The sequence below is a fragment of the Argopecten irradians genome, chromosome 10 (genome assembly GCF_041381155.1).
Source record: "Argopecten irradians isolate NY chromosome 10, Ai_NY, whole genome shotgun sequence".
NCBI lineage: Eukaryota > Metazoa > Mollusca > Bivalvia > Pectinida > Pectinidae > Argopecten > Argopecten irradians.
The window spans coordinates 31,176,541-31,203,824 of record NC_091143.1 but is presented as its reverse complement, the minus strand read 5'-3'; the positions used below and the strand labels follow the sequence as shown (position 1 = coordinate 31,203,824).

The following is a 27,284-nucleotide window of genomic DNA, read 5'->3' as shown; positions in this document are numbered from 1 at the left end:
TTTCTTTTGTTTAGATCTTTTTGTATTTATAAATCTATAGGAGCACCACCACATTCACAATCCATACATCACAAAATGATACATACTTCTGGTAGATTATATGCATACAATTATACACAAGGCAGACATTTCATATAAAATAAATACCGAGGGATCTTTCTAGAGGTAACAGAGTAATTAAAGTTGTTAAAGGGACTCCTTTATTTAATATGAACTTTTAGTTATATTGACTAAAATTGGAGTGGAAATACAACCATTATACATGATAGTTTAAGTTTTTGTCGATAGAATAAATTAAAACAACAATATATTGTTTGACTGTGTAGCTTATAAAGTGTTCCATCAAATGCCAATACTACATATATACCATTCTACAGTTATTTCATGAATCAAATACCCTTTTTCACAATTAGTATATATCAGGTAATTCTTTGTATAAAATATCCAGTAGCAGCACAGTCTGGTACATTTCTCCCCATATGAAACATACTCATTTAAAATAATTTGATATATATTCTGCACATATGTCATTCACTTCAATACTTTATACATACATGTATATTAAAAGTATACAAAGCTTTTTTACTCATCAAAGTCTTCCATATCCAATCCACTTTCAGTTTCATACTCAAGTATCCATCCACAGCACTATTGCATATCAGTCTTTGTACATATTCAAACTGAAGCTACAAATTCTCAGCTCCTACAAACATTTACTTAATGATTCTCCTATAGATTATATAATTACATACAATAAACTCTCACAATCTCACCTCATACTGTCCTCTAGTTATGCCCTCAATCATTAGCACAAATACAAAAATAGGTTTAGGGTATACAGCTCATTGGGTTCCTCTCCAATTACCGCACACAATATCAATCCTTCACAAATAAAATGAAAAGCACAATATGGATGAGACAATCAAACACATCTATAGCTCTTTTATGATGTAAACATGCTTATATTAAGCTCTTTGCATATTGACACTCAATATTATCTTACACATTATATACTGACAGTAAGGCCAATTCAATATGAAAGTATTCATCTGCATATATGCATTGCTGTCATATCAATTGGCATAAAAAGCACAAAAATTAAGCAAGACTCTATTTAATAAAAGCCTGTCTTCAATCAACCTGACATGGAAGTTATAAATAGTTTGATTTTCTTACAGTTCTGTGGCAACAGGTGACTTTGTGGCACTATATATATATGTACAAATTTGTATTAGATGATCTCGAGTATGAATTGAATTATAACCAGTTACATGATTTTCAAGATATTGCACTTATATCAATCAAAGTACAAAAGATCTAAATTGATAACAAGATATTGAAATAAAATGTTTTTAGAAAATAAAATAGATTCCTTAAAAACGTATCGGTAGTTATCCAATATTATTTCTCGTCTTTGTTCTCCTATCCATGAACAACTGTTGAACATGTTTATTTTTTTTTTCTAATCCAGTATATGGCATTTAATTACAACTTGCAAAATAGTCCTAGAATATTATAGAAGCTTGGCACTATATATATCAAGCAGAATACATGACAGTGACCACTTCTTTATCTGATATAAAATTATTGGTACATCCCGACAGATTTTAGTATAATAGGTGAAAGATAAAATGCTCATAATTCATATTTATATTATAATATTCTTTGAGTGCCAATTAAAACTCCTAATGTGCATGGATACATAACTTAAATATACATATCATTATTAAAGCTAAAACAAGAACTGGTGTGTACCACTTGACTTCCACTGTACAATGTATATATAACATATATACGGTAGAAAGTTACAAATTCTGTCTTAAATTAATGATACCCAGTACTATATGCACAAATAAAATTAAATCAATGCAAGAATTCAACTTAACTTTACAGGTACTTTTTACAACAGTTAGTCTAATCCAATTATTAAATCTATGATTATTTTTTGGTAATATATGTATTTTCAATTTATATTTAATGCAGTAAAATTTTTCAACTGAGACTGCAAGATCAAGAGAAAATGAAGCAATTAAATGATATATTACAAGTTTAAAATATCATGTTACAAACTTGTAAAACAATAGAGTAAAATGGGGAATACCTTGTTCAAATCAATATCAAACATGCCTTAAAATTTATTACAAACTTTGCACAGAAAGCTACAAACATCACAAGAAAGTCATGAATGTGACATCATAACTTGAAGCAGATATTTTATATATTTTACAGATATAGTCACTGATAGACATGTACACTGTAAAGTTAGAACTTAAGGAGATGAGAACATGAATTCTTGATTCAAAGCATCATCTTCTATTGTCAAATTGTGGAAATGATCATTGAAGAAGCAAAATCAATCTTGGAATAAAATAAAGTAATTTTATATACACAAAGTAGCATGTCTGTAAATGTAACTAATAACCGATCACAATTAAACTTATAATTAGGAAACTCAAAATATTTCATGCAAATATTTTAAATTTGAAAAGTTAAACCAGAAGAACTATTTACAGCAAAGGAAATTTCTATCTGACATTCAGAATTAGCAGATGAATTTGATAATTTATAATAATAACAATAAACATTTCAGAACGCCAGAAATAGATGTCCATAGTTCAATGTTCAGTACCACTGACAGCATAGAATTTGGGATATTAGCTATCTAGGACCATGGTGAATTCCTGCACGTTACCAGCTTTCTCCAACCGTCGATACATATGGCAATTAAGTATATACATTCTACTGTCAGTTTCAGTCTTTAGCACTAGCTCAGCAAGTCATATTAGTCAGTAAACAGTATAATGTGTACCATATTGTACACTTGGTATTGAGACAGTCACAGTAAACCAGGCTGAATGGCTGACCAGTAAAGACACAATTTTCTACTGTATCAGCAATGAAAGTAATGACATCAGATCAAATCTGACACACTGTAAATATGTCTTCACTGGGGTGTCACTGACATGTTAAATACTGTTATGATAAAATTGATACATTGTCCACAATTTTACCAACATATGTCATGACACCTAGCAGTACCAAATACACAGGTATGACATGGTTACTTTGTCCACACTAAGTATCAGCACTCCATGGCACTTTGGATTTGGTGACACTTTGGTCACTGTTATATCACAGTTCCTTCATGGTCTCTATAAGTCTACACATGTCATTCTATGTTTCAGTACATCTGACCTCATGGGAACTCATCTTCACTTCTCCCACACCAACTTTCCTTGGATACTCTCTCCATCTTCAGCCAAAGATTGACTTCAATTTCACAGTAGTTCACTGTATTGTAGGTTATATATTATAGCCTACCTCAAACTTTCTCAAAGAATCACAATCCTGCCAGCTGTCATTGTCCTCTAACGTCTCCACAATAACATCCTTGTGGCACTGAGCTGTTCCCAGATTCCAGTTCTAGCCCAATCACCACTAAGGACCTGGAATCTTGCTTCCTTTAAGGTTCCCCAGGAATGACACACTTTCTGGTAGGTGTCCTTCTCCCTCTAGAAGAGAGTCTTTTCCTCAAAGCAAGTATTTCCCCCCATCAATTAGGCACCCAGAATTGTAGCGGGGGTTGTGGCTGCATATTACTGTTTGGTGGGGGTGGAGGGGGCAGAGGTTGCTGGGGTGGGAATGGCTGTCCAGGGGCAAACTGATGGGGGTTTTGAGGGGCATACTGGGGTGCGAATTGAGACTGATTGGGTGGGGGTGGAGGCATGTTTGGGAAGTTTGGGGGTGGAGGCTGGAGCTGTTCTTGTGGTATCCTGTGGGCCATACCTGGGTGTGGGGGAGGGGGAATCTCCTCTGGGGTGGGCAGATGCTGACCTGGAGGGAGGGGCAGTAACTGCTCACCAGGTATCCTCTGCATAGGGGGAGGGGGGCCAGTCACAGCAATAGCTTGGGAAGCATTTACAAACTGTGGGGAGGGGCTCGGGGAGGAATGTTGGGGGTATGGATGAGGCTGTTCCTGGGGTGGATTACCTGCCATCTGTGGTTGTGGGAAAGGCTGATTGGGGGGAGGTTGGTTGGGGAAGGGCACTTGGTGCTGGATTTGGTTAATCTGTACAATTTCCTGTTGTTGCTGAGCATTGGGAGACTCTGAAAGAGGAGGGTACTGTCCCTGGGGGAACTGCTCCTGGGGAGGGGGAGGGGGAGGCATTCCTTGCTGTTGTGGTGGTGGAGGTAGTCCCTGTTGTTGGGGTGGGGGCGGCATTCCTTGTTGTTGAGGGGGTAGCATATGCTGCTCCATGACTGGGGGTAGCCCCTGTTGTTGTGGGGGTAACATGTGAGCTTCACCAACAATAACTGGAGCAGCCTGCTGGTAGATCTGGGGAGCGTTGGAGTACTGGTTGTACTGGTACTTCTGGGCTTCCTTTTGTTGTTGTTTCATTGACGAGTTGATGTCGTCATCATCCTCATCTGACCCATAGGCTGCAAAAGTAAAGGTCATCTAAAGGTCAAATACTTGTTCATTGAATTTGCATCAGTAACAAAACTTTGTTAATTTATATTGGTAAGATTTATTAAAGAACTCAAAATGTTAATCACTGAGTTAAAATTGAACATTTGCTAACAGTATATGGTATTAATTGCGGATTCCTTGACACCATTAGCTCAAAATTCCTTTTATTGATATTTGTTGAATGCATCATGACACCAACAACTTACCAGAAACACTGCCTAGAGCCCCTTTAGACTTTTTCCTATCCATCCCACCTTGTCTTTCACCTCCTTGCCTCTTCAGAGTCATTCCTAAAGAGAAAATTATAAATGCACAGATCTATATTGTTTAGTTTAAATAATAATTTCCTAATTACTGACTTGACATGGCCTGGAATTATCTGTGCAAGATTAATTTCGGACAATGTATGCATTTAATATTTTGTACCTGGAATCATCTGTGCAAGATTAATTTCGGACAATGTATGCATTTGATATTTTGTACAACACTTTCTCGCTGACAAGTCGTATGTAATGTTGCCATGTAACCAGCTTTGACGGATTAATCTCAGGACATGAAAGATCAATTTGGAGGCGTTTTCTCACAGTATATAGCTTCAAAACTAATAAAATCACAATGCAGGTACACATATTAACTTTCAGTATCATTTCTACCAAGAAATAGGACCATATATCAGGCATTTTCTTAGTAGTATTGCAATGCTAAATATCGACAATGAATAACGAAACACATTAAATAAATCGGCATATTTTATTTTGCCTACCGAATCATCCCAGTTATGGCTTCAAAATCACGCTTCAAGCTTTTTTCATGCACATGGCATTCACAACCAAACATAATTTCAGTCTTTGATAGGCATAAACGGTGGTTTAAACTTCCATCTTCAAGTCGGCCAACATATTTGTACCTCAAATGTTACGACCGCTTCGTTATAAACTATACAATCCTGTATAAACAATTCATAGCTTGGGCTTCAGTAATGGCTGCCATTTGCAATTGCTTACTAAGGTAGTTAATTACGGGAAGTAGGTCAAAGGGTCGCTTCTATACACACACTGTACTCGAAACTCAAAAAGTCATTTCAGCGACCAGTCGTTCTACAACTTTGATGTGGCTAAAATGACTAGTCCTTAGCCACATTAGAGAGGAGGTAGTTATGCACAATGCCATTATATAGTAAAAATTCACGGGGAGTCTAAAAACCAGTCAATATAGACAGGCGGTCGTTATAGACAGGCGGTCGTTAGAGCAGGTTTGACTGTAATTGCAAAATGTTCAGTTATAGCCAATTCGCAAAATTTTTAAACAGATTAAATTCTACTTCCTCGTTTTAAGTCAAAAATGTGAAAAATTATTTGTCAGATTGGATACCATTCTATTATTCATTGTTTACATATTCACAAATGAGATACAACGACTATTTTCAACTTGTTATACCCAAGAGGATCAACTCACCAGGGAGTGGGGGAGGTGGCATGAGTTTCTTATCCTGGTCTGGTATCTCCTGCCCCGGGGGGTGGGGTGAACTAGGAGGGTGTGGTGATGGCTGTTGTTGTATACCATTGCTATTGACCTGACCCCCTCCAATCAGATTCCTGATGGTAAATCATAATCATTAAGCATTCAATATACTTTAATACATACAATCGGATATTCTAGAACAATCAGTATACTTACTGTACACAAAGGGATATTTTAGAAATTTAAGTTGAACATCTTAATTAAATCTAGCTTTGACATTAATCTCATAATCATTTATCAGTAAAAGAACAGATGAACTTAAAAAAATCAGTTTCTTTTAATAGGAAACAATGATAAAGGCCAGACTTACCTGTTTTCTTCACCAGGCAATGCAGGTGGTGCCATAGAGGCTATAGGTACACCTGGGGGAACAGCGTGCATTCCCATGGGTGGGACGTCTCCACTCTGAGGGGGAGAGATCTGCAGCTGTTGTTGGGGCATGGAAGTGTTTGGGGGCGGGGGGCCTTGTACTACTAAATTAGTTAGATGAGGAGGTCCATGCTACAAAGATAAAATTTGCATTTAACTATTAAAAAGGACAAGTACTTACTACTTTGTATATGATCTCTGTAATAGCTAAACTGAAATCATAACAATCTGTCAACATCACGTAAAACCCTTCTAATAAAGATTAACATCGCACAAAACCCTTCTAATAAAGATTAATATAACATAAAACCCTTCTAATAAAGATTAACATCGCACAAAACCCTTCTCATAAATGAAGATCTGTATCAACAGCTTTGATTTTAAGGTTTTTCTGTTTCTTCTCTAAAGTAGTCTGTTGACTGCACATTTTCCACATGGTTTTTTTTGTTACAGATTCATAAATCTCTGATTGTGAACCCAACTGGTTTCTTAAATTTATACACAATCTGCTTCTCTTTCCGGAATATTCAAGAAAATTTCAATGATTAGTGAAACTCTCATGTAAAATATTAATATACTCTGAAACTTGGCACAAGAGACTTACTTCATATCCTAATAAATTTTCGGGTACTTTTTCTTCCTGTTTTTCCTCAGTAAATCTTCTCTTTGGCTCTTCACGAGGTATAGGTGAATATGTGTAAGTTGATGAAGTAGTCACGAGCATTGGTGCTGAAGTAGCAAAGGACATTGCCGGACTTGACTGCCCATTTACCTGTATAAGTTAAATTGTCACTTTATAATTCCCATCAAACAAATTCCAGTGTAATTCAATGTCATTATATATATTCCTAAATGTCTCAGTGAAACAATAATGTAATTATTTGTTTAGTGGTGATGTGTGAAAATTTTCTACACTGAAATGTCTCTTTAATTTTTTTTAATTCATTCCTAATTCCCTTGATACCAGAAAACACACCAAATATTAAAACTCCAAAGTATTTGAAAGAAAGTCCACAAATGAAGGTCTTTAGGTCTTTAAAACATATAAGTTAATTATGTTTTATTAGTATATTAGAACTGTATACTGTCTTACCTGGGCATACATAGAGCTGGGCGGCAGTGGTTGTGGCGGAGCGGCCCAGATAGGGACAGGTTGGGAATGAGGCACAAGCTGTAACTCTGGCTGTACTGTCGTGACCAGGGTCGTTGTAGGTACCGGGGACTCCATCTGTGGGGGACCCATTGGGGCCAGGGTAGTGAGCTGGTGGGGTGGCGGAGGACAGGTAGTCTGAACCAACATCTGTGGAGGGGGATGTGCCCCTGTCACCGCAGTGCCTGTTTAATTCAAATCCTTATAGTTGTAACAGTAGTTAATCAAATTGGATATTTTACTACAAGCAAATCTACATGTCTGGATTCTGACCTGGGGGTATCATTCCCAGATTAAATCTATACAGATTAAATAAATAATTTGACCATTATACATTTTATTTCAGTGTTGTTTTACGTTAATAACTTAGGGAGTGAAAAGTTAGTCAATAAAATGGGAGAAGTGTTGTAATACCATTTGTAAGGCCTGAAGAAAATTACCGATATCACCACTTCCTAAATCAAGGCAGCTATAAAGGAGACAATGAACACCTAGTCTTGACAACACATTTCATTGACCTACCTGGTGTCACGGTGAACACTGAAGTGGGTGTAGTGTTTACCACACATTCCATTGACCTACCTGGCGTCACGGTGAACACTGAAGTGGGTGAAGTGTTTACCACACATTCCATTGACCTACCTGGTGCTGCAGTGAACACTGAAGTGGGTGTAGTGTTTACCACACATTCCATTGACCTACCTGGTGCTGCAGTGAACACTGAAGTGGGTGTAGTGTTTACCACACATTCCATTGACTTACCTGGTGCTGCAGTGAACACTGAAGTGGGTGTAGTGTTTACCACACATTCCATTGACTTACCTGGTGCTGCAGTGAACACTGAAGTGGGTGTAGTGTTTACCACACATTCCATTGACTTACCTGGTGCTGCAGTGAACACTAAAGTGGGTGTAGTGTTTACCACACATTCCATTGACTTACCTGGTGCTGCAGTGAACACTAAAGTGGGTGTAGTGTTTACCACACATTCCATTGACCTACCTGGTGCTGCAGTGAATACTAGAGTGGGTGTAGTGTTTACCACACATATTCCATTGACTTACCTGTGCTGCAGTGAACACTAGTGGGTAGTGTTACCATCTTGACACTGTGCTGCAGTGAACACTAAAGTGGGTGTAGTGTTTACCACACATTCCATTGACTTACCTGGTGCTGCAGTGAACACTGAAGTGGGTGAAGTGTTTACCACACATTCCATTGACTTACCTGTTGCTGCAGTGAACACTGAAGTGGGTGTAGTGTTTACCACACATCCCATTGACTTACCTGGTGCTGCAGTGAACACTAAAGTGGGTGTAGTGTTTACCACACATTCCATTGACCTACCTGGTGCTGCAGTGAACACTGAAGTGGGTGTGGCTAAGGCCGAACTGGAAGGCATCACCACTGAGGAGGCTACTTGGTTGACCAGTCCTGGGAAGGAGGTGACAGGTTGTAGACCTACAGGATTAACAAATCTTATATCAGTAATATACAAGGACAACTGGTCATAATCATCATATACTTATATTGTCAATTTTCCTATAACAGAGTGATCTGCCCATGTGTCTAATTAGTGAATGTTATGCCATGTGTTAATAAGCGGAATATGACATTTCTTAAGTGAATGGTGTGATCTTAGCTTTTCAAACAACATTACTAACATAAACAACTTGCAATGGCAGATAACTCTGTAATATGCAAATATGGGAAACAAATGCACTTTGTGATTAATTCATTTAAACATGATTAAAACACATTATGATTAACAGATGAAGCAATACAACACAGTCCCTATATACAAAAGAAAAAGATCAAATTGTGTTTTTCTTATTCACCAAAGATTGAATAGTCCTACTAAAGAATCATATTTTCAAATTCTCTTTCGATTCTTTATTCTTCAATAATTTCATAAGTAATAGAATATAGATATAACACATCTAAAACGATTTAACATGAATTTTTAGAGTAAATTGAATACAGAGACGCTACATGCAGTACTTACCTGGGTGGTTTTGAATAGGCGGTTGTGCCACAGACGTCAGTGTTGCTATCCCTGGTTGTTGGCCAATCATACCGGGAGGAGCTGCTGTTGTACAGAAATACACACAATTAATAAGTGACCACCTGACTCCCTAGGACATCAATAACAAAGGGAAATCAAATTCATACAAACACATTAACAACTTCTTTTTTATAACTCCTGTAAACAAAGGTAAGTTATTGCATTAACAGTGAGTGGTATGAAAAGTTGATTTTAAGGAAGTTATGATTTTGATTTGCAATAATATACATGTACGTTGTATGAATCACAACCTAATATGTATGCAATGACAGCTTCTACTTATATCTGAAATAATATACAAAGATATTTTATTCCAAATGGGAAGACTGAATTCTGAAGGTAAAAGCTGAAACAAGGAGTTTGTTAATATTTTCAACTGGTATTACCCTAGGTAGGAAATGAAGAACCTGGATTAATACAATTATTATTAACGATGAGCCACATTATAATACAACTATTATACATGATGAGCAGGTATTACATGTGTACATTATATAACGATGAGCCACATTATAATACAACTATTATACATGATGAGCAGGTATTACATGTGTACATTATATATTGTTATATATGTTTGTTTATCAATGATACAAAGTTTATCAGATCCAATAAACCAGTTCATGATGAATATCACAATAAATACAAATGTACCTCAAAAATATGTTACATGTATAAATCAGCTCAAATAAAGCAATTTCTCTCTCTTTTTTTTTCCTTTTTTTTGTAAATATGTATAAGATAATCCAAATTAGATATCATTCATAGTCTCAAAGATAAAACATCACTTCTCATTAAATGATTTATAAAAGGCTCTTACAAAAGTTACAAAATCAATTACATAATAGGCTTGAATACATGTAAAATATCAAAAGGTATAGCATTTCACAGTAATACACAATTAATATCAATTTCAATGACCAACGAAATCATCATATTATGATTTTAAATTCAACCCAGTGATAGTCAGTTAATAAATTCATTGATTTCAGATAGCAAGTTCAATCACATAAATTACAAAAAATCAACATAAGAATGGTTCTAGTCTTTTCAATGCTGGAAATTTCATCAAATGGTTTCAGATTCTCAGCTCCATTGAAAAACAATCAGTTTCAGCTTGAAATATTCCATACATAACATCTAATTTGCGTCTTGAAGCGTGGTGCATGTAAACTTCAATAAAAGCAAACTATGGGTTCCAGGCAAACAATATTCACACTAGTCTCTGGACTCAAATACATGGAACCAAGAAGTCAACAGTTGTTAGTACATTGGCTGTATGTCAACAAGTAGTCTCCAGTTACTACTCGACGTCCTGGAGAATGTTCTGTAGACAGAGATTGATATAGGAGAGGAGTATAAGTAGAGTGACATCACTTTAGTACACACACCTTCTTACTCTCCATAAATAAACAGCCAACACACACTACTCTAAAACAAAAGAAACATATCCATCTTCTTTGGCTCTGAAAAAAAGAAGATTTATGTCTGAAATACAGATATTGATAATTACAGCCACGGCAAAGTTATTTTCTAAAATAAAAGAATTATTACAGCCATTTCTTAGATTCTGAAAAAAAAATATTAAAATTTTTGGGATTTCCTTCAATATTTTTCTGAGTAATCTGCTGAAAGTGAATGTTAATTATATAAAAACAAAACAACTATTACAGCACACCTTCATTCTGAAAATAATAGATTACAGCATTTCTGGACATTCTTTCTCAGAACTTAAAAATTCTTTAAAAACTATTACTTTCTTAAGACAATCTCCCTAATCTGCAAATGGAAAATATTCTGCTCAAATATTCAACAAAGCATTTCCTGATAAAAACAAATAATCAAAATATCTCTTCTTTTACTTCTCCTGAATGACATATGAAAATGGAAAAAGAAATTGCTATTTGTATCTTGAGCAACAAAGACAGAATACAATCCAGCTTGTCAGAAAACTGATAGTAGAACAAAGTTTATAGAGAGAGAGAACATAATTGGAAGAGGAAATCACCGCCAGACTGAATAAATAGAAGCCCCATGTCTAGAGTACAAGTCTGAAGAATGGATGTTACCAGTATTAGAACTATATCTCCCAAATTGCACTATTTTTCATGGAAAGTCTAAGGCCGACTGATTTAAAAACAAAACTAGTCAATGAAAACTAGAAGAAAATGTGACAATTATGAAAATTTTGAAGTCAAATCTAAATTTGATAATGGTTAAGAACATTCAACAACTGTTGGTCAATTGGTTTTTTTTCTGTCTGTATCTATTAGAATCAAAATGAAAATAAGACTCAACAATCGTTAAAAGCCTTCTACCACCCCCTGTAGTGTGTAACTACCATGGACAGCATGTTTATGTCTACTGATTTTATCTTGTACTCAAGAACATACAGAACATTAAATGTAGAAAAGAATGAATGTTTTCAGTTTCCCAAAAGTCTTTTTTTTTTGCCTTGGTCCATCGATAGTCAAGTCACCATCATTGATCGTCTGGAACAGCCATCACCTACAAGTAAAACATACCATAGCAACAGTTGCTGCCCTGCCACCATGCCACATGTGGCAGATGGAAACGTAATACCTGAGCTGCTGGGGGAGGCACTTACACTGATGTGGTATGCCGGCGAGAATGGTGGCCGGTCCGGGGGCTATGGTTGGCGGCAAGGCAACCAATGCCTGCTGAAACTGGGCATAATCGTGTTGTACCTAGAAGAGAATAAGTTTTCTGGCATGATTACTGCTCCATTCGACTACAATGAAGAAGTTGTTATTCATTTCATTTCCACATCAGTGGATGTAGGTCTTTAAATATACAGGTTTATATGATAGATTCAGTAACAGGCTCATCAATGGGACAAACTGTCAAGCAATGGATAATCCAATCATTTTTGAAGACAGAAGATTTCAGTTTTTCAATTTAACTTTAAATTTACATTTTGAAAATTGTTTGTACAGTTGCCCAAAGTTGTATGCCTGGATAAGTTATCATGCAGATGCCTTTTCTCTTAATAAAATGTCTTTCACAAAATGAATCAGTTTGAAATTCAGAGTTTTAATACAGGGAAAGGTGAATCAATTCATATTTTGTCAATAAACAGTAAAAGACATTTACTATTTTTAACAAGATTTGAGATGACTCACAAAATCTGTGTTTTTCAAAAATCCTAAGATGTGAGGAAAGGCACCTGATCTGATAATATATATAACCAAAATTCACAACTGTTTCACAAAAGATACAAAATGTGAGCGAAACGAAGCAGGTGCTATTAAAGAACAAAACAAGACAAACACAAAGAACAATGTTAAATTTGGATTTAAAAAAAATGTTATAAATATCAGAATAATTTCAAAGAAAACAATTTTTCTGTACTAACCTTTTGCCATTAACATGCAAAAAAATCAAAGCCTGGATAACAATATATAGTTACATTGCTCTAAATTCACATCCTTGGATTATAGATTCAACATGAAGGCCAGCAAAAGCTATGTTATGCATAAATAGAAATCATAGGTGGCTAAATGATGTATGTATATACCCATTTGCTACAAGCTTAACACAAGGATACACATGTAGTTTATAAATAATTACTATACACATATCCATTCACAAGCTTATTCAGGTACAGGTATATATATATATATATATTTGCAACAGATCAAATTGAACTTATCTTTAATTGTTATCTCATTTCTAGTTTAGGTGATCATTTGAATCATTCATATATACAGCTAGTTAAACAGAACAGTATTACACTTATTGAACTGACGACACACAAACAATTCTATCATAATATCACATGTCATTGGATAAACCTCTATCATAATATCACATGTCATTGGATAAACCTATTCACGAAACTAGAAAACAAACTTCTGCAAGTTCTTTGAATTATTTCTTTTATGTATTTCTGCTCAGCTCTTAATCAATCATTAAGAACATCAGTTGCACATTAAAAACTCAGAAGCAGTGATAGGTAAAGCAGGCTAAGGATATATGGAAAATAGTCTAGATAACAGAAAGAAAGCGTAACAAAATTCCTGCTTATGTATTTTCTAGCTAAATGCATGCCTGCATTATGAGATTTATACAACATTAAAATTCTGAGTATGTAAAATACAGCAATTTCATTCATGCAAAAGGCATTTGATTTGCTTTGGATGTAAACAAAAATAGTATACGGTATTAAAAATCCACAAACAAAAAATCTTGACTCCATATTTAAAGATGTTTGCATTGTCTTGATGAACTCCATATCTAATACATGGTCACATTGGGCATTGGTCAAGGGGTCAATGTCATCTCAAGACTCATCTGGGTTTTCTCCGTGCACTCTGGTTTTCTTGCACATACATACATCTCACAACTTACATCTACATCAAAACTTGTATAATTTGCATGAATTGTTTTACATACAATAAAAAAATCCAGTTCTAATGGACATTAACTATGTATATAACATCTCTCAAAGTACCCATACCGTTTACCATGCTACCAGATATCAGTATCTGATTTTGATTATTTAATGTATTCAAGCAATATTCTAATTACTGTAGGAAAACAATGAACATTATTTTCCGACTATAATAAAATGCATTTTAACATTTAAGAAGAAAAGCATAATCCAAACCACCAAACTGAAGCGTATATAACTACAAAGCTGTAAGTGTTCTGTAGCCTTCCAAACATCTATTATGGCGACCGTGTCAGAGATTTCTGTCAAGTCCTAGATTCTATTTGAATTACAGTTAAACAGATTAAAAATAGAACTCTGGAAACAAAGAAAGCTGCACTAGTTGATTAAAGATATCAATTGTAATACATACAATGTATACGCAAAATGATAGGGCTTGTTGGAAACCAAATATTGTACATCCACACCCATGAGTTCATTGTTAGCATGGTGATTGTTAATATCAACTTGATTGACAGCAGTGGCAGTTTTCCTTAATATACAGAAATCTCTGAGAGTCAGGTGACTATATGTACAGGTTACAAGAAAATAAATCTTGTAAAACAGTTGTGAATTTAGCATGAGGTACAAGTTACATGATATAACCATTCCTTGCCTGTTTTAAATGGTAAAATATAGATCGTTTTCAGGCAAGTCTTCTCGATGATGAAGTACGAGAAAAAAAATATATAATACCATATTGAAGCTTTAGACAAGCAATAAAATTTACCTGCTATAATATATATGTCAGTAATAATACAATGTAACATAGGAAATGAAGGCGTTATTGTTCTAAATTCTAAGTAACTTTTCTGCATCATGAAATAGAGAGTTAATCATATTCTGAAATAAAGTTGTCAAAAAAGCTAGAAAAATAAGGTGTTTTTAATGTCTGGATTCCCGGCATTACTCCTGAACTTCTAAATACTAAACATCAGTTTAATTTATACTGGAAATTGGAAAGGAAATTCTATCAGCTATCACATGATAAAAACTGAAAGGAATAAATATAGAAAACCACAAGCTCTTACCCTACAATACTGAAAGATGAATTATCTTATTAATTTCTTTTATGCAAGAAGAATATAAATTACTAAAATTACAAAATATATGCTAAAATGCCTGAAGCCAATCTAAACTTGCAGTTCTTGATGGGAGTAAACAGCACATTTCATCTTTTTTAACAATTTAAGAATATCAATATGCTTTCAATGACAATGGGAAAATGTGCATTACATGCATTCTTCATTCACAGCTCCAGATGATTCTAGCTCTGCAAGTGTAAATTGGCAAATGTTGGAAATGTTCTGAAATAAATCTACAGGCCAATTAGAGAATGCATACATCTTTATATAGTATAACTTCCTCAAATGTACTTACCGTTTGAATTAGGTTTTCAGCTAACTGCTTAGCTTGCTGGAGTCCAACAACATTTTGATGCCTGTAAAAAAAGAACAGTGAGAATGACCATTAAATTCAAAGCAATCAGGAAATATATAAATATGGAAAGTTTTTTATAATGCAACAATAAATTTTGACAATTTCTAACATAAAACATGAAAAAATAATAGCAGCATACTTGTATCTTTATTACAAATTTCCTGTTTCTTTGCCATCTTTAGCCAAAAATAGTCTGGATATCCCGCCAATGTGCAAAGTATGAATCGACACAAAAACTATTGTGTGCATTACTTTTTTCTTAGAAATAAATCCAAACTGCTTAAGAATTCTCACTTTTGAATATCATCTGCTTGATAAAACCTTGAATATTAGTGAACAATATTTTTAAAATTGTAGACACATGAACAATTGTTCCCTATATTGATATCAATTTCATAATTTGTTTTAAAACAGTAAATAAATTAAGGTTTCGTTCACTTTTTTCTTGGAAATAAAACCCAATTGCTTAAGACTTCTCACTTTCGAATTTCATTTATTTTCAAACAAGAGGCCCAGAGGGCCTGTATCGCTCACCTGGTTTGTAATGCCAAGTAATGTTCTGAATACAGGTTCATTGTTTCTTTTCTGAAGGAATTTTAATATTAACCTCTAAATCCCCTATTGGGCCCCACCCCTCCTGCGCCCAGGGGGTCAGAGCCAAAATTTATACAAGTTCTGTTCCACTTCCACCAAGGGTGTTTATGGCCAAATTTGGTCACAATCCAAGCAAAACTCTAGGACAAGTAGCGATTTATAGGATTTACCTCTATTTCCCCTATTGGGCCCCACCCGTCCTGCCCCCGGGGGACAGAGCCAAAATTTATACAAGTTCTGTTCCCCTTCCAAAAAGGATATTTGTGGCCAAATTTGGTTACATTCCATGCAGAACTCTATGACTAGTAGCGATTTATACAATTTGCCTCTATTTCCTCTATTGGGCCCCACCTCTCCTGCCCCCGGGGTGTCAGAGCCAAAATTTATACAAGTTCTGTTCCCCCTCCCCTTAGGATGTTTGTGGCAAAAATTGGTTACAATCCATGTAGAACTCTATGACTAGTAGCGATTTAAAGGATTTACCTCTATTTCCCCTATTGGGCCCCGCCTCTCCTGCCCCCGGGGAACCAGAGCCAAAACTTATACAAGTTCTGTTCCCCTTCCCCCAAGGATGTTTGTGGCCAAATTTGGTTATATTCCATTCAGAACTCTATGACTAGTAGAGATTTAAAGGATTTACCTCTATTTCCTCTATTTGGCCCCGCCCCTCCTGCCCCTAGGGGGTCAGAGCCAAAATTTATACAAGTTCTGTTCCCCCTCCCCCAAGGATGTTTGTGGCCAAATTTGGTTACAATCCATGCAGAACTCTATGACTAGTAGCGATTTAAAGGATTTACCTCTATTTCCCCTATTGGGCCCCGCCTCTCCTGCCCCCTGGGGACCAGAGCCAAAATTTATACAAGTTCTGTTCCCCTTCCCCCAAGGATGTTTGTGGCCAAATTTGGTTACATTCCATTCAGAACTCTATGACTAGTAGCGATTTAAAGGATTTACCTCTATTTCCCCTATTGGGCCCCGCCCCTCCTGCCCCCGGGGGGTCAGAGCCAAAATTTATAAAAGTTCTGTTCCCCCTCCCCCAAGGATGTTTGTGGCCAAATTTGGTTACAATCCATGCAGAACTCTATGACTAGTAGCGATTTAAAGGATTTACCTCTATTTCCCCTATTGGGCCCTGCCTCTCCTGCCCCCTGGGGAACAGAGCCAAAATTTATACAAGTTCTGTTCCCCCTCCCCCAAGGATGTTTGTGGCCAAATTTGGTTACAATCCATGCAGAACTCTATGACTAGTAGCGATTTAAAGGATTTACCTCTATTTCCCCTATTGGGCCCCGCCCCTCCTGCCCCCGGGGGGTCAGAGCCAAAATTTATACAAGTTCTGTTCCCCCTCCCCCATGGATATTTGTGGCCAAATTTGGTTACAATCCATGCTGAACTCTAAGACTAGTAGCGATTTAAAGGAAATGTTGACGGACAGAAGGACGCCGACGGACGACGGACGCCGCGCCATGACATAAGCTCACCGGCCCTTCGGGCCAGGTGAGCTAAAAAAAAACTTAAATAAAAATGACTGTTAGTTTTAAAATGAACAACCATTCCTCATTTACTGGCATTAATCTTATAATTTGACCATATCTTATTTCAAGACCTTGATTGTTTTGATATCAAATCAAGATACTAACTGGATATGAATTTGCATTGGTTCAAAGGCTTCCCGGCCTGACAGTGGTTCTATAAATCCTGACCCTTTGCCACGGAGAGTCACCCTGGCTCCAGTCTCAGCCTGTATATGTTGAAGGTAGGATCCCTGGAAATACAAAAGCTAACGTTTGATATCCCCTAAAATAATCTTTACTCAATAAAATATCTTCTATGTTCAATTCAAATGACATGTTTTTATGCCATTTTTGCCAATAATTTTCTTTGTGCCACCAGAAGTTCATATTTATTAGAGTGTATAATATTTAGTGATTTCTATATTTTAAATTCAACTTACTCCTGGCCCCATTGTCTTGCCCTTAACATCAAAGTTTGGAGGGGCATGTTCTAGTCCAATAAATAGCTTCTCCTGAAGAAACATCATCTGAAATAGAAGAGAACAATCAACTTTTAATTAAGGATTATTTTTTATCAATTTTGATATGTTCAATGCTCTTAAATATTTTTGTAACATTATTCTGGGTAAGTTTTTGACTTCACATCTTACAGATCAATCTTCTTTTCTTTCCTCATAACAACTCAATTCCTTTAAAAGATTCACATAAAGTTTTTTGCTCCAAGATAGTCTGTAAAATTGTCTCGACATTCATTTTCTTACTCAAGTGCACTAGATTTAGTGCAAGTGTCCATTTCCTTTTTCAAGTTTACTTGAAAGATTTATGTAGCCATCGTGATTGTTCTACACATTTTTTTTTAACAATCTACCTACCCCGGCCGGTAAGCTAGGAATAGACATCAAAGGTGGTGGCTGGTTAAAAGCTGGTCGCTGCATTGGCGGAGGTGGCCGTATTGCTGGGGAGAATCGTGTCCCTTTTGTTTTCATTCCATTTGTAATTATTTCATTGATTCTTCCAACAGCCACTGAAAACAGACAATATAAATTTGTATAATATCATGGATTTTCATCTTGTAGCAAAAATAAAGTAAATATCTACATCATATTTTGAATTGAACAAAAGATAGGCTAGACAAATGGTGAGTGCCCATGCGTTTGTGCCTTTCAGTTTAACATTAAAGATTTCTTGGTGAAAATTGAAGGAAAACGTAAAAATTTTCTATCAAAAGTCAATTTTTTTATGCTGTTTAATTATTAAACAGATTAATGACAGCATGGTGACTTTAACCTGCACACAGTCAAACAGTAAAGCTTCCAATAATCATTCAATAATCCAGTATAATACCGTATTTTCCAGACAATAAACCGCACCTGTGTATAAGCCGCAGAGGCCCTTTTTACGATTTTTTCAGGTTTTGTACACGTATAAGACGCACCGTTATATAAGCCGCACCCAAAAAATTAGGCCCATGTACCCACGTAACCATCTGTGTACATATGATCGATCTCTATTGAAGTAGGGGTAATGCTTAACGATCGTTTAGAATCACGAAAATTGTCTGTAAACTTGTACTGTAAATATATAACAAATTAAACTCACTATGATGTAAACATCTTAGCAAAATGGACTTGGTCATGTTTCTGTTCCATGTTTATTCTGCTATTACGTAAGCCTACTTTGTGTAAACAAACATGGCGGCCGTACGATTTCACGCTTACTCTCTCTCATATTTCAGCTTGCCGGTTAAAATACTTCTTTTCAGTATGCATATGATTTTATTTTATCTCTATTTTGATATATTTCGCGTATTTATTATATTGATGTGTAAAGGATTTACTGTATTATCAAGGCTTGCATCATTAACCTAAATCTGACTTCGATTAGAGTGTTCTCTGTCAACTTGCCATCCCATGATGCAATTCACCAAAGCCTTATTTTTGTAAACTTCCGGATATTATTTTCGCTACAGAGATCGATTAAATGATTTTAATATGACTGTGCGATGTTTTACACTCGGTATAATGTTCTAAATTACATGTGATTTACGTTTATAAACTTGATTGCTGATTATTTCATTATAATCATGGCGACAGGATTCCAGGAAATTCCCCTGTTGACCGACATATGTGTAACACGTACGTGTGCAAGCTTACTCTCGTTCATATTTCAGTACGCCGGTAAAATACTTTCTTCAGTAACGTTATGCATAGGAATAGATTATATTTCTTTTTTAATATATTTTGTGTATTAAATATATCTTAGTGTAAAGAGTTACTGTATCAATCGACTTCGTTTAGAGTGTTCTTCCACTGTTTGTTAACTAGGTATCCCATGATGCAATTCACCGAAGCCTTATTTTTGTAACCTTCCGCATTAAGACCTCGTGGTGTTTGCCGCTGCAGAGATCGATAAAATGATGTTTTATAGACTGTTCAATGCTTATAACATCGCTAGAATGGTCTAAATAACATGCAAAACACGCGAATAAACTTGATTACTGATTATTTCATTGAAATCACAGCGACAGGATTCTGAGAAATACACATGTTGACCGAGTGTAACACGTGTGCAAGTTAGCAGTCATTCATGATCAGAAGTAGAGATCGTTTTCTTGCTGTCTGCGGACATTTCTTGCACACACATAATATTTAAATCATATATTTAACTTATTGTTTGATATTTGATGATTTTTGACGTTTTAGTTATTATTTTCTTGGTAACAATCCTGCAGCAAATCGATAGCGAAATCAGTCCGCCATTGTGTTGTGACTGTAAACAACCACGCTTCAGTCGGCCGATTTTCCGTGAACTAACCAATTTTACGATTGAACATGTACCTGGTACGTTATTATTTTTTATCTTTATTATATTTTCATCACATGTTATATTGTTTAAACACTTTTACAGTGATTTTTTTTCAGTGTATAACTTTACTAAACCGCCATTGTGTTGTGAACACGTTTCTGTCAGCGGATTTCCTTGAATTAAACAATTTTACGAGTGAACATGCATCTGATACATAATTATTTTCAGCTTTAATATATTTTCATTGCATATTTGATCTTTTATACACTTTTACAGTGATTTGTTTGATGCATAACTTTACAAAACTGGCGAGTAAATTTACGATTTTCACATGTGAATCACGAAGTAATGGTGCAAAAACATGGTCAGATTTTGGTTTTCGTCCACGGATAAGCCGCACTGGTGTATTAGCCGCACTCCCGATTTTCAGGGAAAAAAGTCGCAGCTTATACTCCGGAAAATACGGTAACCCTATATTAAAGCATTCAAGGTAAACTGCTGAAAGAGGAACATATTTAATTTTGATCTTTTGTATGAGAAATAAAACAAATAAATGACATGGTATACATATTTTCTGTTTAATGAATAAAGAATTCATTTCATGGTTAGTGAACAAGAGGCTTTGAAATAGAGGGAAGAACACTTAAAGGTACGGGCACTCATTGGCCAAAATACTGTATGTAAAACTTTGAAGATATATTAAGATCAATGTATGGACTTTTCGAAACAACTTGCCCAAAATAAATTTTAATACAGATTCCTAACAATAAAACTTACTATCAACAGATTCCTGGACCGGACCCTGAACACAGAGATATAATGGACGATCTCTGAAATAGACAAAAACAATTACAAATTGTACTAAAACATTTCTTATTCACTGATACATACATACCTTTGATAGTAAAAAGTCAAAACAAAATAGTAATAGAATTAGTTATTGCTGAAAAAAGCAAATATTTAAATAAAATGGTTTACTATGGCTAGCAGTATACATTAAGATAAATGAATACCTACCCCATGTTTCTAGCTCGATCCTCAGGATTGAGGTATCTCCCTCGGGTAGATACTGCTGCACCACTGAATTTTGAAATCTAAAAAAGACATAAAGGATTTGGCTGAAGGAAATACAAGTAGAACAAAACTAATGCTGTTCAAAAATTGAACTTAGAATATACACTACAGCTTAAAATTTGAGATAACCGATAATCTTCTACTGGACTTTTACCATTGTAAAGTCAACTTTGTTTGTTTGTACGTGTTGTTTCACCGTGAGCTTCAAATGTTGTTCGAAATCCAAGAAAATTGTACTCCACAGAGACTTACCTCCTCTTGTGTTGATCCTCGCGTAAGCATGTTTCTACATCCAATAGGAACATCGTTGATTTCCACCTCGGCTACCACCAAGTTATTTATAGCTCCGACCTAAAGAACACAAAACAGACATGGTATAAACTTTATCTCAATTCAAGATAAAACACACTAGTTTAATTACTGTTACATCAGTTTTTGGGGTTTTTTTTAAACAAAAAGTAGTCTGTCCATATTTCCAATATGTTCATATAACATTCAATGGTTTTGAATAAGATTTAGCTAACTTTTATCATAATAAATAATTGTATGCGGATTATACCTGGGTATTCTGTGTTTGTATATTACAGAGTTACTGCCCTTGCAGGTAGCTATCGATTGTGTCATCATTATTTTGTGAGCCAAACTCATGTTGTTTTCCCCTAAATATTTAAGTATGATGTTACACATGTGTAAGCAAACATGCGAGGTTACAATCCATACCTTCCCACAAGGGCAGATAACTCTATAATATACAAATACCAGAAAGAGACCTTTAATTATTAGTTTATTTGTTGACATTTATATATGGTTTACCTTCATCTGTTTGTTGCTGTGCTGCTGAGATAATTGTGAAGGTTTCAGTTTGCCTTTGGCAATGAGCATAGTATTCACTTTTGCTGCGGCTTCTTTTGCTGCATCTAGACTACTTTTGTTGTCATCACTCCATCTACTGACTCTGTTCAACCTGTAATACACATTCAACATATTGAATAAGTTTAAACAAATCAACCATTGTTTACCCTTTAATTCTGTATATACATATAGTTATCTGCCATTGTGTGTAGGTATTGATTGCAATGTTATGTGTTTGCGCTTACAAAAGTATGATGTAACAATCAATCTCTACCCACAAGGGAGCTATGACTATGTGACATGCACGTGTAGGAGTAGTTAAGCTACATGCCTCTTAATTAATGGTATATAATTGGTTCAATATGCAGAACTGAGATTTGTTTAGATAACGCAGACAATATTACACTTTTTACTTTAATTAGTACACACAAGTTTAATGTTCTGTCCAGCTGGTTCGGTCAATAATATATAAAAAAAAATACCCCTATATTTATACTTTATACAATACTACATATTACTGACAGAACGTCAAACTCATGTGATTAGTATAAGGCCACAATAAAAAGGCAATATTTATTATTATTACCAATACTTGAAAACATAAAATGAGCTTAATTTTAAGTTTATAATTTTTAATGTACATGTGTAGGCCTATAGAGTCTAGGTAAATCACACACCATCCTCTATACTCCAGGGGTTGAAGTTCTGATCATTTGCGATCTCTGGAGATAGCTATAAGTGATCGGAATACCAGTTGGGGTATCGAAGGTGATTGCATACACAAGCCCAGTTTCTTCCACTATATGTATTTTTTATTATTTACATCTTAAAAGGCTTAGTCTTAGTGTTGTGTGTGTCAGAAATGTGGAAGAATGAACTGTCAGACGGAATTTATCGATCTCTGACCCTCGAATAGCCTCTCTTCTTCCCAAATCCAACTAACACAACACAGTGAGTTTGTGTGACTGGTGCCTTGATTGCTTTAGTTTAACCCACTAGCCTAACACGCACTTTCCATTTTATTTATCCAATAACGTGTTGTAAATGCTATACATGTGTTCGCTTTGATAAAGAGCAAGCTGCAATCGATAATCGTATATTTAACTTCAAACTGACATGTTATGTGACCAAACACCATCAGCTTCCTTCGTCGTGTGTGAAGCGCTACGGGCCTGGGCCTTCTGCAGTGTAAAATCCAAAACAAAGTCATGTGCGTTCACAGGGCCGATATCCGTCCTGGCAACTACTCGAAACCGTGGTCCAAATATTGCGTTTCTGTTGACAGTTAATGCAAAACAAATTCCAACCAAACGATTTCACCGTTAAATTCACATGAAGTAAGCCAACAAGTTCATGGGAACAAGAATGATCTGCATACCCCTCCGTGGTAGCCATCTTGTCATATTGAAGCTGTGACGTCACAGCACTATAGTCTATTTCATATAATAAGGTCGTCTAAATATAGTTCATTTCAAAATAGCCTACGGACATTTTTTCGCGCGAGACAAGAAGGTGTTGTCTTGATAAATCACCTCATCAATTTGTAAAGAGAACTTTTTACATGTATACATTTGAATACATGAGGGATCTGAGAATTAGTTACAGTTTACAAAATCATGGACCCACCAGGATGCCCATTTATGTCAACAATTGGTAAAAACCATACTTTTTTCAAAGGCATTCGATCGGGTAAGGCACAGTGACTATATGTAAAACTAGCAAATTATGGTACTGTTGGAAAACTATACATTTGGTTTAAAAATATTTCAGCAATCGCAGACAACAAGTATTCGTAGGAAATTGTAGAACTTCCGTTAAAGCTACAAATGCTGGTGTTCCGCAAGGGTCAGTATTGGGTCCATAATTATTCATCTTCTACATTAATGATATATCTGACAATCTAGAAAGTCTATCGAAACTATTTGCTGATGCTAGTACTAAATTTTATGTTCTGAACCTTCATTGTTAGAAACTGAAACGAAAATAAATAACGATTTATAAAAAAATAACAATTGGGATGGCAAATGGTTGATAAAATTCAATCCATTTAAAACAGAAGCCCTGCTTATATCAACTATTGAACATGAACATATTATTGAACTAAAGTTTAACGACGTTAGTATTAAATTTGTTGATAGCCATAAGCATCTAGGAGTTACTATTGACTCAAATTGTAAATGGAGCCACCACATTGACCAAATTTGTAAAAAAACATAAATTATCTAGGCAATTTGGTGTTTGCATTAAAATAAATATTAGACAGGAAAACACTAATTAAAATTTACGAGTTATAAATGTTGCCTTTATTTGAATACTGTTGTGAAGTTTTGGATGGCGACGCAGATATATTAAAAAAAACTTCAATTAGAAATTGCTAGAATAACAAAAAGTTTGCCATCATTTGCTACATGTAGTAGATTATCTCAATATTCTGAAAATGAATAAGAACCCCTTGCAAATTGTCGCTCCAAGAGAAAATCACATTTTTTTATGAAATTGATAAAAACCTTGCTCTAAGAATATTTGACCAATTTTTTGCCTCCATTACTGTCTGAAAACTCCGATTATAACCTACGCAACCCAAATAGCTACTCTTTGCCTAATTTCCGGTTACAGCTTTACAATTCATTTTTTCCGGCTACTATTCGACTATGGAATCAACTTGGTCTACAGATCCGACGAAGCATTTCGTATTCATCAAAAATTAAAAATCAATAAACACTTTCAAACCTTCCATTCAAAAGTACGATCTTATTGGAAATTGAATCATATTTTACATGTTAGACTTAGGAACAATACTTCGGATACTAAATTGAAAATGTATCTCACTTCTTCTTCCACTGTAATAACTATGTTCAATAACGAATAGATTTATATCGCGTTTTAAACAATTTCATACCTCTCGATTTGCAAGTATCTAATTATCAGATGACGAAAATACACTCATACACCAGAACACACCAAAATACGTTATCGATACAAATAGATTTTGAAAATACCACCCAAATGTCTTTTCCCTCTCTTCATACTATACAAGATAGTATAATGTAAAAATTTTATTCCCCGATGCTGATGGTAAAAGAGAAAAAGAGGACAAAGACGAGCAACATGGGATTTCAGCACGTGCTCACAAATGACGAGAGAAAAAGAAAGGAGATCTCAACCCTCGGGATGAGATTCAAAGCTTCGTGTTTGACGATTTAAGAACCTTACCTCTCGGGTTAAGATTCTTCTGTCTCACTCCAAATTGGATGGAAAATTCTATTAATCTTTTTTTTTTCAACAAGCTATTGCATAGTAACGCAATACTAATGCGTGTGATAGCTTTGTGTTTTATTTTTCACGGCCTTTCAAAGCCTTTAGTGAATAGATTCAGACACTGAGAGAGAAAAATAAGGGTAACTTTCTTCCCATTATTGAAAAAAAACCATAAAGAAATCAGCTATACCCATGATCGAAATATTTTCTTTGGCTGTATATGAAACTATCAATTTTTATCCGGTGTCGAGGTAAGGCATTCCGCCGTATTGATTTTGTGCGTGTGACAACAAAAAAACCAAACCCAAACAACACCAATAAATCATGTTGGGTATATAGCGGCTCAAGGAATATCAAGTTATAGTAGGCGTTCCTCGGGGATCAATGTTTGTCCTTCTTTTTTATTGTAATTTACTTGTACATAACATAATAATCAGTTGCATCCGATACTTAGCTTTAACATCTTCTTTGTCTTGAAATAAACAGTTTTGAATAGAAATCTGAAATCTTTTAAATGATGATTGAAACTTTGATTACTAGTTTCGCTAAATTCCAACGCAACTGATAAATCTTATCATCTTATATATATCTTGTTGTTGTATGTCCTGTTTATAGAGCTATCTGAGGTGTGTCGCCGAAGATACCGAGCAACACACCCCAACCGGTCACATTATCCTACTGATAACCAACCAGTCGTCCCCGACTTCCTAAATATGATGCGCTTGAAAGACGGTGATGGACAGGGGACAAAACTCAGATCCTTCCTCAAAGAGGCGATCAATCAACTCAAGACTCAGTATCTAGAGAGAATATTCCAAAACATACTCATTATATCCACATGTAACCACTGGAGTATTTAGATATAACGAGAGTGTTAGTAACAGAAGAAAGTCAGTTAGGGAGAAGAGAAAATAAACTATTCCTAATTCTGTTATCATCAATGCAATGGGGCAGTAGGCGAGATACAGCGTAACAGTTTTCCATTGTGAAAATATAAGATGATTGCATCTTCTCTAATCGTTCCCAAAATGTAATGTGAACTGTTAGGGTCCACATACGAAACAGTATTTTCTGTTAAATAGCGGTAATAAACTATAACAATCAAAATTCAAGATGACTGCCTGTCGACCATCTTGTTGACCGACCGGTCCTAAAATGCAAAATGCACAACTAGGGCTCATGATGAGCATACAATACTTTCTGAGAAATAGCGGTAAAAACTTCATCCATCGACGAAGGAAAGATGATTTAGATAAACCATCATCTGATGATAGTGGGCTAAAATGGTCTGGAGCGTCAGAATAATTCTGAATATCTATATGCCCAAATATATATTCTAATTCTAATTTCCATGCCTTTGTGTTAGCAACGTATAAAAAAAGAAATTATTAAACGTATAATAATTATAAAAAAAAATGTAATAACGGCTTGATTACAGACAAACACTTTACGGAACAATTTTAATTTTTCAAAGGTCGTGCTGAAAACTAAGTTAGTCAATAGGATAGTGAATTATGAAGCAAAATCACGCTGCTAATCGCTACAAATAAAAAAAACCCGCCAGATATAATACGATAAGCAAATATTTAGGATTGACACATGTTAACGGCAAACAACTGCCATAAGAAAGTCGCCCTATCATTTAAGCCATTTGTGTAGCGAGACACGGGTACAGCAGCTGGGAGGAAGCAGACGAATCTTACGACACGTTGATGATG

At 35.4% G+C, this 27,284-nt stretch overlaps 1 protein-coding gene across 2 annotated transcripts; it reads right to left on the bottom strand.

Annotated features, from left to right (window-relative positions):
* Window positions 1–23,720, bottom strand: LOC138333656 (KH homology domain-containing protein 4-like). Of its 2 annotated transcripts, none has more exons than XM_069282159.1 (18): window positions 23,425–23,720; window positions 22,270–22,420; window positions 21,709–21,807; window positions 21,400–21,476; window positions 21,160–21,212; window positions 18,450–18,601; window positions 18,018–18,104; window positions 17,704–17,828; window positions 15,410–15,470; window positions 12,185–12,284; window positions 9,517–9,600; window positions 8,859–8,972; window positions 7,455–7,696; window positions 6,966–7,133; window positions 6,303–6,493; window positions 5,927–6,066; window positions 4,678–4,761; window positions 1–4,440 (listed from the first exon to the last, which is right to left on the bottom strand). In XM_069282159.1, coding segments are annotated over exons 1-18 (2,817 nt in total). In that variant the 5' UTR covers window positions 23,427–23,720; the 3' UTR covers window positions 1–3,553. The 2 variants fall into 2 exon arrangements, with proteins under 2 accessions (XP_069138260.1, XP_069138261.1); XM_069282160.1 differs by having other exon boundaries at window positions 9,517–9,597.
* Between the last annotated feature and the right edge of the window lie 3,564 nt (window positions 23,721–27,284).